Source organism: Oncorhynchus mykiss, chromosome 28 (genome assembly GCF_057628025.1).
Source record: "Oncorhynchus mykiss isolate SJ-2025 chromosome 28, ASM5762802v1, whole genome shotgun sequence".
NCBI lineage: Eukaryota > Metazoa > Chordata > Actinopteri > Salmoniformes > Salmonidae > Oncorhynchus > Oncorhynchus mykiss.
In genome coordinates, this window is record NC_143049.1 from 15154468 (window position 1) to 15168669 (window position 14202).

The 14202-nt window shown below is 41.3% G+C and overlaps 1 protein-coding gene across 2 annotated transcripts in view; it reads left to right on the forward strand.

Annotated features, from left to right (window-relative positions):
- The first annotated feature begins 258 nt into the window (after positions 1-258).
- klhl14 (kelch-like family member 14) overlaps positions 259-14202 on the forward strand; it is a 44997-nt gene continuing 31053 nt past the window's right edge. The window contains exons 1-3 of one of the 2 annotated variants that reach the window (XM_021589256.3): positions 259-828; positions 1718-2621; positions 8452-8573. In XM_021589256.3, the coding sequence (XP_021444931.1) occupies positions 1741-2621; positions 8452-8573 (1003 nt within the window). In that variant the 5' untranslated portion in view covers positions 259-828; positions 1718-1740. Of the gene's footprint in view, positions 829-1633; positions 2622-8451; positions 8574-14202 lie in introns of those variants that run through there. The other variant, XM_090225480.1, reaches the window with a different exon arrangement.

Here is a 14202-nt window from a genome sequence, read left to right on the forward strand (position 1 = left end):
ATGCATATAAAGCACTAAAGTTTGTATAGAGCATCTTTTGAAGGACTAGCAGGAGCAGAATGAGATGAGGGGTTATTTTGGTGATGGAGATTAAGGCAGCCTTTTTGTCATTTGTGCGAGACAAGCCATTCATCCATCCAGTTCACAGCCAAAAAAAGGCTGGTCCCAGAAATTAGCAGTTTCAGCTCAGCAGCAAAGTCGTCGGGCTGTGAAGGCAGAGAGAAATTGACTAATTAGCAATGCGCACTAAAACTTGACGGTTCTCTCTATAACAGCGAGGGAAAGACTCGGTTTTTCTCCCCCTTTCTCTTTTCTTTCTTCCATAGATGTTTGAAATCGCAGTCATTTACGCTCGACAGTTTTTACAATAGCCTTGAGCCATAATTTTGCGAGTCTCTTCAGCATCCATACCCCTGCATGGTCTCTCTCCACCGGCCATGCACGACCGTTTCTCTCCCCAACCGTGGATTTCCTATTACTCTCGTTACGACTCACTGAGCCCCAGGCCCAAGGATAATGATGTGTTGTTTCTTGGTAGCATAATTTGTCACACGTATATTTCTTCTTCTTCTTCTCTTGCAGAAAGCACAGCTCCCTCTCACACACTCACACACTTCTTGTTAATTCAGAAGAACAAATTACCAACGTCAACAAATAACCTGAAATAGTGACTTTATGAGTTGAAATCAATCATTATTTTGAGGCACCGACCATAGACTTTTAAAGGAAAGGAATACAGCAAAAGAAAAAGGAGAACAAAGGAAAGCCAAGTGAGAATATTGGGAACCTAAAGCTTTACTTTCTTTTTTTGTCAAGATCGTAAGTCAGGTAAGTTTGGCTTGTTCTCAAGCAAGCTGCTCACATCATTTAGTTGTGACAGGCGCTTTAGAAAATGTGGCGACTATGAAACGAGGTAGTACAGGACGCTTATATCAAGTTTACAAACATATTTCATACAGTAAATGCATGTTTGGCGTTATACAGCAACATACCCATGTGCGTGTTTCATTTATATTTGAGGGATAGCTGCATGGAATTAATAATTTCGGATACTCACGTCTGAATAGTCGTAACTCAGGTATAAGGGAAAACGCACACGCACAGTGATGATGTCGGCTGTGTGAGGGACAAACTAATTGCTTTTGTATCACTCCGTGCGTGCATTTGTGGATGTGTAAATTTCCTCATTGTGGGAGTGCAGCAAGATAAGAGGAGAACGATAAGTGTTAGCTGAATGCTGCATAGTATCCGTGCACGGCACCGTAGGGGTTGCCTTTTCCTCTAATCCAATAACTTAAATTGCGTTATCGAAGATAATAAGGCGATGCAGCATCTCCTATAATATTTTGTTTTGACAGTGCGCTTCAAACAACAGCGTCCATTTAAAATGATATTGTCTTGAACGACTGACAATAGCAAGGGAATAGCACATTATTGGGACTATACGTTTTTGTTTTCTCTTCCGACCTGAGCCAAAGTTCAAATGATACCGGACTGAACGATATTGTTCACTGTAGAATAATATCGGAGGGAGCAGCATGACGGTTTACAAGTTCAGTCGTGTGTATATCCACCATTTAACCATGTTGCTCGGTATAACGTGAAGGTATTAGAGACAATTCCAGCCTGACTGTAATGATGATATCATGTTATGTTATTCACAAATAAATGGGCTAGCGGTAGGCTAAATGGCTTGCGTGGTGTATTTGTTGCCTAGGTGGCGTTAACAGTCAGGAAGTCATGTCCAGATCCGGTGATAGAACCTCCACCTTTGACCCTACACACAGTGACACCCTGCTGCACGGGCTCAACCTGCTATGGAGGAAACAGCTTTTCTGTGATGTGACTCTCACTGCCCAGGGACAGCAGTTCCACTGCCACAAAGCCGTGCTGGCATCCTGCTCACAGTATTTCAGGTCTCTCTTCTCCAGCAGTCATATGCTCAACAACGAGGGGAACAACAACAACAAAGACCAGGGGAGCAGTGGTACCCCGTCTTCCTCCCCAGATGACAAGCTGATGGCCAGCCCCCGGTCCATCAACAACTTGGTCCTTCAGGGCTGCTCCTCCATCGGACTACGGCTAGTGCTGGAGTACCTGTACACTGCCAATGTCACGCTCTCCCTGGACACTGTGGAAGAGGTGCTCTCGGTCAGCAAGATCCTCAACGTCCCTCAGATCACCAAGCTCAGCGTGCAGTTCCTCAACGACCAGATCTCTGTGCAGAACTACAAGCAGATCTGCAAGATCGCGGCGCTGCACGGCTTGGACGAGACCAAGAAGCTGGCCAACAAATACCTGGTGGAAGATGTGCTGCTGCTGAACTTTGAGGAGATGTGCGCCATGCTGGATGCTCTGCCGCCCCCGGTGGAGTCGGAGCTGGCCCTCTTCCAGATGTCGGTCCTCTGGCTGGAGCATGACCGGGAGACTCGCATGCACTACGCCCCGGACCTGATGAAGAGGCTGCGCTTCGCCCTCATCCCGGCCCCAGAGCTGGTGGAGAGGGTGCAGTCGGTTGACTTCATGAGGAGTGACCCTGTATGCCAGAAGCTGCTGATGGACGCCATGAACTACCACCTGATGCCCTTCAGACAGCACTGCAGGCAGACCACAGCCAGCAGGTGAGGACAGATACACACACTCACACACACACACACACACACACACACACACACACACACACACACACACACACACACACACACACACACACACACACACACGCAAATAAGGGTTAGGAGGAGTGTGTAAGATGTTGTTAGCAAAGGTTAGTAAAGGTACTAATATTGCATACTTGCATAAGGTTAGGGTTAGTGAGGATGCTTTAGAATGGTCTACCTTATTTTGCATACCATCTCAATTCCAACGCAACACTATATAACTTAGTTAACTCTTGGTAAAATATTTTTTTCTCTGTAAAGGTTTTAAGTGCAGAACATATGGAGGAACATACATTTAGTCAATAGTTGTACAGTACATTCAGGCATTTTTTCTGAAATAAGAAATTCATCTCATTATATAATTATGCTAACTTTGGAGAAGGCGACAGGAAAACTTCAACACAAAACAGAATTCAACATATTCACACATGTCAATATATAGGCACACATGTAAATATATAACATAAGAGCACATAACATTTGTGTTGACATAACCTGGGTAGATATCACCTATAACTTATAACCTATTTATACACAACCAGTAGGTATATTTCTTTATTAGCAAGGAATGGAAAACAACTCATGGGTTATAGAGTTATAGGTCTGAGTGATCCATACTTCGGAAAGTTGCTTGGTCTGCCTCACCTACAGTACACAACCATTGGAGATACAGTACTGCATGGCCAGGTATGCTTGTCATGGTCTGTTTGTCATGATGAGCATTTTCAGAGATAATTAATGGACAGGATGTTGACAGGAAGATGATTGATTGGCAGTGCTTTATGATGCCGTTGTTTATAGAACACAATTTAGTTATTATAAGTCTCAAGTATTATGGAGCAATTTTGACTTTTATATTTGTCTAACGTTATCTGCTTCATTCAGAAACAGTAGACTATATGATTGGAAAAATATTTGCACAGTATTGTAGAAAATAGAAATCCACAAATATATTGCAGTTGTAGGGTACTATTCATTTACCGGGGTAATTTATGGCATGGGTAATTTCACTATTTCTTTCTCACAATATCTTTATAGAGCACATAAGTGGAAATCCAATAAACAGTTTTATCATAAATTCAGAGAGGAAACAGCTGTGATATTACAAAGCTGATTTTCTGTATTCAGAGGTAACACTATTATTAGGAAGTATTATCATGTACATTCACATGATTGTTAAGATGTTACAGCTATGATCTACTGGATATAGCTCACCGGCGTTGGCCAATATGGACTTTTCTCCATGATAGGGAACATTATTTTGTTATCTAAGTCTTCCATATAGGAAACGGTTACTGTGCATTCGGAAAGTACTCCAAAAAATACATACAATAAAAAGTTATGTGGAATGGAGAGGGCCTGCATGTGCTGTAGCATGTAGCCATTGCCTCGTAGTCTCAGTGAGATACCCATAGATGGGTCCAGACACAGCACAGATCTAGGGTCTAGACTGCTCATATTCGTATCACAATCCACTGTTTCTCTCCCCTCAATGAATTAGCCTTATCTATGTTTAGTGGCCATTTGCAGGTGAGAATAACCCCCCAAAACACGAGTCGGCCAGTATCCAAGTGGGTGCATGAGAGGGCGGTCATTTAGTCAATCGTAAAACGAGAACGGATGCAAATGCCTGGAATTAATGGCCAATGTTGTTTAAACGACTGTTACTTTGTGGTTAGTTGTTTAATTGCATTGCACTTAATTAGATGACTGGACTCAATGTACAGTAAAGTATGTGGCCCTGAAATTGTGTTTCACAAACCAACCCCACAGCTCAAGAATACGCTGCACAATTGGCTCAGAACTATCACATGGAGAGTCTTTACCAATGGAATAGCAAGATTTTATGTAGTAGTTGATCTACTGTGTATTGTCCAGTCATAATATTATTTGCCTCACTGTATGGAACCCTGGCACCCTGTAGAAAAGTTCTGATGAGTTCACACCTAATTGAACAGATATCTTTAGGCTGTAAACCCTCTTTAGACCGAAACCGAATGAAAAACAAGCTTTATTGAAAGATTTATCATAAATTCAGAGAAAAAACAGCTGTGATATTACAAAGCTGATTTTCTGTATTTAGAGGTTACAATAGTATTAACATGTTGTTACCAAATACATAGGAAGTATTATCATGTACATACGTGTGATTGTTAAGACGTTACAGCTGTGATCTACTGTATATAGCTCATTTAGCGTTGGCCAATATGGATTTTCCACCATGATGGGAAACATTATTTTGTTATCTAAATCTTCCATATAGAATACAGTTACAGTGCATTCGGAAAGTATTCAGACCCCTTGACATTTTCCACGTTTTGTTATTTTAGAGTTTTATTCTAAATTTTTATTAAATAATTTTCTTCCCTTGTCAATTTACACACAATACCCCATAATGACAATGCAAAAACATAATTTTTGCAAATGTATTACAAATAAAAAACAGTTACTTAAGTATTCAGACCCTTTACTCAGTACTTTGTTGAAGCACCTTTGGCAGCGATTACAGCCTTACAGTTTTCTTGGGTGTGACGCTACAAGCTTGGCACACCTGTATTTAGGGAGTTTCTCCCATTCTTCTCTGCAGATCCTCTCAAGATTTTCAGGTGGGATGGGAAGCGCTGCTGCACAGCTGTTTTCAGGTCTCTCCAGAGATGTTCCATCGGTTTCAAGTTGGGGCTGTGGTTGGGCCACTCAAGGACTTTCAGAGTCTTGGGCCTCCCGGGTGGCGCAGTGGTTAAGGGCGCTGTACTGCAGCGCCAGCTGTGCCATCAGAGACTCCAGGCTCTGTCGTAACCGGCCGCGACCGGGAGGTCTGTGGGGCGACGCACAATTGGCCTAGCGTCGTCCGGGTTAGGGAGGGCTTGACCGGTAGGGATGTCCTTGTCTCATCGTGCACCAGCGACTTCTGTGGCGGGCCAGGTGCAGTGCGCGCTACTAGTCCCTACCACTGAAAAACATATCCACAGCATGATGCTGCCACCACCATGCTTCATTGTAGGGATGGTGCCAGGTTTCCTCCAGACGTGACGCTTGGCATTCAGACCAAAGAGTTCAATCTTGATTTCATCAGACCAGAGAATCTTGTTTGTCATGGTCTGAGAGTCCTTTAGGTGCCTTTTGGAAAACTCCAAGTGGGCTGTCATGTGCCTTTTACTGAGGAGTAGCTTCCGTCTGGCCACACTACCATAAAGTCCTGATTGGTGGAGTGCTGCAAAGATGATTGTCCTTTTGGAAGGTTCTCCCATCTCCACTGAGGAACTCTGGAGCTCTATCAAAGTGACCATCGGGTTCATGGTCACCTCCCTGACCCTTCTCCCCCGATTGCTCAGTTTGGCCAGGCGGCCAGCTCTAGGAAGAGTCTTTGTGGTTACAAACGTATTCCATTTAAGAATGATGAAGGCCACTGTGTTCTTGGGGACCTTCAATGCTGCAGAAATGTTTTTGGTTCCATTCCCCAGATCTGTGCCTCGACACAATCCTGTCTCTGAGCTCTACGGACAATTATTTTGACCTCATGGCTTGGTTTTTGCTCTGTCAACTGTGAGACCTTATATACAGTAGGTGACAGGTGTGTGCCTTTCCAAATCATGTCCAATCAACTGAATTTACCACAGGTGGACTCCATGAAAGTTGTTGAAACATCTCAAGGATGATCAATGGAAACAGGATGCACCTGAGCTCAATTTCGAGTCTCCTAGCAAACAGTCTGAATACTTATGTAAATAATGTATTTCTGTTTTTTATTTGAATACATTTGCAAAAAATGTCTAAAAACCTGTTTTCACTTTGTAATTACCGGGTATTGTGTGTAGATTAGTGAGGAAAACATTTAATTTCATACATTTTAGAATAAGGCTGTAACGTAACAAAATGTGGAAAAAGGAAAGGGGTCTGACTACTTTCCAAATGCGCTGTCCCTGGTGTCATGACTGTCCAGATAATCCAAATAGATCAGGTTTGCAATGAATAACTTCAATCAGACCCCCTCTCACCTGCAGAGGGGGGAGAAAATAACTAGTGGGGTTTGACATTCACGTCCTGTTGTAAATGAAGGGAGAAGATCCAGGCCTGCGCTCTCAAGATTCACCAAAGGAATGTGCTTTGTTTCAACAGACCCTTTTTCCTGCTGAAACTCTAACACATTCAAAAATGAATAGTGGAACAATATTTCTAACGTAGAACGTGGGGAATGGTCTGAGGCGAACTATAGAACACTAATGTAATTTTGTTTGTTATTTTGTGATGTCATTAAAAATGTTATGAAGGAAATACTGTAACTTGGAAAGTATACACACTACATGTATGAAGTTTCCACACTATGCGTTGTGCATGTAATATGAAAATGATAAAAGTGTTTTCCATAACTTTGCACAGTGAGTAATCACCGCCCCGGATTGAGGTCAGGGAGCGTGCCAGCCTGCCGGAACAGCCCCTTTCGAGCAAAGGGTATAAACGATGGGTTAAGAAGTTAACACGGGACCAGAAAAGTGTGAAGCTTCAGCTACATGTTTAAAATGGTTTGAACTTTGAATCTCAACAAGAGGTGGAGACGATAAACTCACCTCCCGGACAATCACTGGTATGGCGGATTAGCTGTCCTAAGTAAAGTTACTTCGAAAGTGAATTTAAGCTCAAACCATCGTATTACGCTACTCTCATCACCACACTGGGGAACCATCGATATGGCTGGCCATTATTTCTTCAAAGAAGCATCTTCAAGAGAAAATGGAAGGAACATCAACTCTGTAGTTCTGTTCAGGACCCAACGACAAGTCACCGGATACTGGATAACTACGAAGAAGGACAACAGTAGAAGACTTGTTGGAACCCATTTCGGATTATCAGAGCCTTACAAGCATGCAGAGAAAATTCCCTACCCCCTTTCCAAGGCTGCCCGGTTCACTGAGAGACCCCCGGCGAACCCAGGCATTTCACGTAAATACATTCATCATTATTTTCTCAAAGCGGGCGGCGGTTCGTGTGCAAAGTATATGGTTACTTTAGGTGGTAGTAGTTTCTGAATGTTGCAATGTTAAGTGTCTCTTTCTCTCTATCTTTTCTTTAACAAGAAGCCATGTTGTTGTCATTCCGCTAGGGACCTATTTTCAACGTGTTAAGTCTCCAGTCAATAACTGGTGCAGAGTGTGTATGTTTATCTGTATTCCCATTTAAGTAGCTAGTAAATAAATAATTCAACCAATTTGTGTAGTACTGAATCATAATTAAGGCTCAGGTTTTTGCAGATGCAAGGTTACGACTGTTCAGAATGACATGATATGAGGTTTTGATTAATACGTTGACTGGTTATAGATGTGACCGGGAAAGACCTTTTAGAGTTTAATTCGGGAGATGGTAACTCTTGGTAACCACAAGAACCGCTCTTGTGGTGCCCCAGATCCTAATGAGTTAGTTACATGATTAATTGAATTGGGCAACAATTAAACATAGTTAGTTAATTAGATAAATAACAGTCTTCAGATTAATGTTAAAGTCAAGTCACGACAATGGGCTACAATTCAATGACAACCAACACAATGACGTTGTTGGGATTAGTTACAATTGGCTTTCTACTCAACAAAAACGGTTCTCTGTATGTTTATGTGTGCAACTGGTTGTTTTATTTAATCTATATCTGTTATGTAATCTATGTTTCCCGGCTCTTGTCCCCCCAACCCACTCCATACCCTAACCCACCTCCACACCCCAACGCCTCCACCCGAATCGCTCCAAATCCCAAACCCCTCTACACCCCGAAACCCTCAACACCTCCTCACCCACACTACTCCAGGATTCGTTCCAATAAGAGGATGCTGTTGTTGGTGGGTGGCTTGCCCCCTGGACCCGATCGACTCCCCAGTAATCTGGTCCAGTACTACGATGACGAGAAGAAGACATGGAAGATCCTCACTAGTGAGTAGAAACCCAATCTTTTACCGATATGCTCTTTCTGTTATAAGCTTAGTTAATAAAGAGGAATCAACGTGCCAACATGTCAACGTACACATTTTTCTACTTCATATTCATCATCTCCAGCAACACCCCAACTTCAACCTATGTGATAATGGAGTGTTTCAATGTTTTGTGGTCAGAAAGATACAGGAAGATAAGTGTTTACAAACCTTTGCCTACTTATAGTTGTTTAGAATCGCATAATGTACACCAGATAATGTCAAAATTGCTTCTAATGACATTGTTGATCATCTGGTGTGCATATTTTTGACTACAAAACATAAAAATACACCGTATTCACATTTGTTGATGTTGTGGTGGGGCAGAAGATAATGAACCTTACATGTTCACAATTGTGAAATGTCCCTTCAATCGATTTTTGGGTTGAATTCACAAAAAGCAATCAACATAATAATTTAACCAGATTTCAACCACAAATGAATGACAGGATTTTAAGAAGTGGTTTATTTCAAGTTGAACATTCCTAAGGTTTTGTCTTGAGCACAGGTTCATTTCCAGGTAAAATGAAGGGAAGAACAAAAGGAGTTCCTTAAATCCTAGAGGTAATGATGTATCACTGTCACTTTTAACGCACGTTTTTTTAAACTGAGCGTGGCTTTACAGTAACAGCCCTGTGGCGTGGAGCTTTCCGCCTGGTTTTCCCTTTTTTTGCTGAAATCTCTTGGCAAAGATGCATGGCCAGATTTATAATAATCTAATAATCTTGTGAAGTGTAGATCTAACATTTTATAATTACATGTTACTGTCCAGCTGCTTTAAAATACAATAATATTAAGTTATAATATATTATTATAAAATATTGAATATGCCAGATAGATAGCAGAGCGAGGGAAGGAGAAAACATCCCTCCAAGATGATAAAACCATTTGGTAATTGGACATGCATGGACGTCTTGAAAAACCTTGCAAAGCCAAAAGATAATTGTGTGGGTCTTTTTTTGCCCAATAATATGTTAAAATATATTTTTTCCCGCAAATGTTGACATTGAATTGAATAATTCTAAAATTCCTAATTATATTGATTTTATGGTACAGTTGAAGTCGGAAGTTTACATACACCTTAGCCAACCACATTTAAACTCAGTTTTCACAATTCCTGACATTTAATCCCAGTAAATATTCCCTGTCTTAGGTCAGTTAGGATCACCACTTTATTTTAAGAATGTGAAATGTCAGAATAATTGTAGAGAGAATGATTCATCTCAGCTTTTATTTCTTTCATCACATTCCCAGTGGGTCAGAAGTTTACATATACTTAATTAGTATTTGGTAGCATTGCCTTTAAATTGTTTAACTTGGGTCGAACGTTTCGGGGAGCCTTCCACAAGCTTCCCACAATAAGTTGGGTGAATTTTGTCCCATTCCTCCTGACGCCTTCAGGCGTTTGGAAATTGCTCCCAAAGATGAACCAGACTTGTGCAGGTCTACAATTTATTTTCTGAGGTCTTGGCTGATTTCTTTTGATTTTCCCATGATGTCAAGCAAGGAGGCACTGAGTTTGAAGGTAGGCCTTCAAATACATCCACAGGTACACCTCCAATTGACTGAAATGATGTCAATTAGCCTATCAGAAGCTTCTAGAGCTATGACATAATTTTCTGGAATTTTCCAAGCTGTTTAAAGGCACAGTCAACTTAGTGTATGTAAACTTCTGACCCACTGGAATTGTGATACAGTGAAATAATCGGTCTGTAAACAATTGTTGGAAAAATGTCCTAACCGACTTGCCAAAACTATAGTTTGTTAACAAGAAATTTGTGGAGTGGTTGAAAAACGAGTTTGAATTACTTCAACCTAAGTGTATGTAAACTTCCGACGTCAACTATATATAGTTGATGGTAGAACTCCAGAGTATATAATGCACACAGAACTCAAACAAATGATCTAATGGCTTCTGCAAATACAAAGAACAAGCTTTCTATTACAGTACTATCCTGTAATGAAAAAGCAAAAACAGGCTTTTAGAAATGTTTGCAAATTATAAAAAAAAAAAACTTAAATATAACATTTACATAACAATTCAGACCCTTTAATCAGTACTTTGTTAAAGCACCTTTGGCAGCGATTACAGCCTCCAGTCTTTTTGGGTATGACGCTACAAGCTTGGCACACCTGTATTTGGCGAGTTTCTCCCATCCCTCTCTCCAGATCCTCTCAAGCTCTGTCAGGTTGGATGTAGAGCATCGCTGCACAGCTGTTTTCAGGTCTGTTTTCAGATGTTCGATCGGGTTCAAGTCCGGGCTCTGGCTGGGCCATTCTAGGACATTCAGAGACTTGTCCCGAAGCCACTCCAGCGTTGTCTTGGCCGTGTGCTTATGGTCTTTGTCCTGTTGGAAGGTGAACTTTCACCCCAGTCTGAGGTTCTGAGCACTCTGGAGCAGGTTTTCATCAAGGATCTCTCTTTACTTTGCTCCGTTCATCTTACCCTCAATCCTGACTAGTCTCCCAGTCCCTGCAGCTGAAAAACATCCCCACAGCATGATGCTGCCACCACCATGCTTAACCGTAGTGATGGTGCCAGGTTTCCTCCAGATGTGACGCTTGGCATTCAGTTCAAAGAGTTAAGTCTTGGTTTCATCAGACCAGAGAATCTTGTTTGCCATGGACTGAGTCCTTTAGGTGCCTTTTGGCAAACTCCAAGCGGGCTGTATTGTGCCTTTTACTGAGGAGTGCCTTCTGTCTGGCCACTCTACTATAAAGGCCTGATTGGTAGAGTGCTGCAAAGATGGTTTTCCTTCTGGAAGGTTCTCCCATCTCCACAGAGGAACTCTGGAGCTCTGTCAGTGTAAGCATCGGCTTCTTGGTCACCTCCCTGACCAATGCCCTTCTCCCCCGATTGCTCAGTTTGGCCAGGCGGACAGTTCTAGGAAGAGTCTTTGTGTTTCCAAAATTCTTCCATTTAAGATTGGTGGAGGCCACTGTGTTCTTGGGGACCTTCGATGTAGAAATGTTTTGGTACCTTTCCCCAGATCTGTGTCTCGACACAATCATGTCTCGGAGCTCTACTGACAATTACTTCAACCTCGTGACTTGGTTTTTGCTCTGACATGCACTGTCAACTGTTGGCCCTTATATAGACAGGTGTGTGCCTTTCCAAATCATGTCCAATCAATTGAATTTACCACAGGTGGACTCCAGTCAAGTTGTAGAAACATCTCAAGGATGATAAATGGAAACAGGATGCACCTGAGCTCAATTTCAAGTCTCATTGCAAAGGGTCTGAATAGTTATGTAAATAATGTGTTTCTGTTTTTTATTCTTAATACATTTGCAAAAATGTCTAAAAACCTGCTTTCACTTTGTAATTACAAAGTGTTCTATGGGACTCCCGATCGCAGCCGTTTAGGATCGAACCCGGGTCTGTAGTGAAGCCTCTAGCACGGCGATGCAGTGCCTTAGACTGCTGCACCAGTTTAGTGTCCTATGCTCAGTCTCAGTTGAGTATGTTGACCCTTTGAGATACACCATTATATTCTTGCCACGTTCCAAAGATCAAACAGGTGCTAATGGGAAACCTTATCTGTCCTTTGCATCATCATCATCATCATCTTCTGTCTCTCAGTTGAGTTGTTGTCCTCTTGTCTGGCGGGGAGCATCTCTCACTAATGTCTCTCCATTCATCGGTATTAACCACTGGCCGATGCTGTCAAATACCCTGTATACTCTCTCACAATACAATACAACTTTCTAGTCCATTTGTCACAACTGCTCTCAATCCCACCCCAGACAACACACAAACAACAATCACTTTGTGCCCATAGTTATTTCTGGTCCTGGTCTGTTGGTGCGAGTATCATGTTCCATGATGCCATTTTAACACATTCCATCTGTAGCTAGATAGAATTGTTGTAGTGTTCCCAAATATTACCCACCTGTTTACTATCTGTCAATACTCAACAAGTTAATCGTCTGCTCTATTTGGTGTTACATTAATGGTATTTTAACATTTGCCTCAGATTTTTTCATACATGTACCTGTTTTCGAAAAACATTGATATTTCACTGTTGACATTTTTTTCCATTAAAACTCATCGATATGTGTAACCGTGTAAAACAACTAAAAGGTAAATGGGGATTACCATTATTCAAAACTAAAAGTTAACGCTCAAATGGTCCGAGTCTGAGTGGAAGGACAAAACTGCAAAATCATCCCCTTAATGTAACACATCGATCGCCACCTTATGGAGCTGCTATTACACCGGATGTGGAATAGAGCATGATTAACATTCAATCATAACTTTTCAGGACAACGTTTGATTAAGACTTTTATCAACACAGTTTAAGGAGAATCTGATCCCTCTCGTCGCGTCAGATCACTGCAGCTCGTCTGTTCTACAAACTAGAGGAACACTTGCTTGCCATCTAGTGTACCTAAAGCACCGTGAAGAAGCAGGGGAGGAAAGTAAGACAAAGACAGTGGCTCATTTAAAGTAGTGACTGTCTGTCCACAGGCTGATTCTACAGTACCTTGAGTCAACATTGCATTAACACCTCATGGCTTCAAAAATAAATCGTTATCCGTGACGTTAGATGGCAATAGTAACGCAACGTTGGTTGGTCCAGTTGCCGTTGAGTTATTCTGTCGACCCCGACCAAGCGTGTTTCAATGCGAGGTATCTAACTCCCTCTAGTGAGCCTGAGAGCATACTGTAAAGCTAAGACAAGCCCAATTCTAAGGGGCTGGGTTTGTGCCCCATAGTGGTCTTACTGTTTAGGCTCCAGTTCTAAGTTAGGGGACAATTCATTGACAAAAATGTTTGATATCAACATCTTTCAACATCATGATCCCTGATCAAATGAATTAGCCAACTTGAACGTGTGTTATGGATAGTAAAACCGCTGTTTTGAGTCATGTTATTACCTTTACCCCTTAATGCAGGCAAAGTGTCTGGTTACCTATGTAAATAAGGTATCTGTTTTGTATTTTTTAATAAATTAGCAACAATTTCTAAAAACCTGTTTTTGTTTTGACGTTATGGGGTATTGTGTGTAGATTGATGAGGGGAGAAAATGATGTAATCCATTTTAGAATAAGGCTGTAACATAACAAAATGTGTAAAAATGACGGGGTCTGAATACTTTCCGAATGCACTGTTCTAAAAAAGATATATGTTTCTTCATTATATATTTTACTCCCCTAATTGGAGTAAACTAATGGGCAACAACATTTAGGCTTCTACTTCCAGCTTATACATACTATGTACATTTTACGGACACAGTATTCTTTACATTAGTTATCTTGTTGTTTTTTTGTCCCACCCTTCAACTGAACCCCTCCCACCTATCTCTGAACACCATCCAGTTTTGATTTCTGTTTTCCATGTATTTTCCAACTGTGCTGAGATGTTTCACAAGTTCTGAACCTTTCTATTCTCATAGTTTTTCAAGTTTGTAACTTGCATTTTTTTGGTTAAGAGCATTATTATATTATTGATCGATTGACTATTACTTTTCACATTACCCATTAGTGCTATTTGCAGAGTTAGGTAAATGTTGCAATTCTTTAGCCATTCCTGAACCTGTGACCAAAATCAAGTCACATACTGTATGGACAGTACCAAAACAAATGAT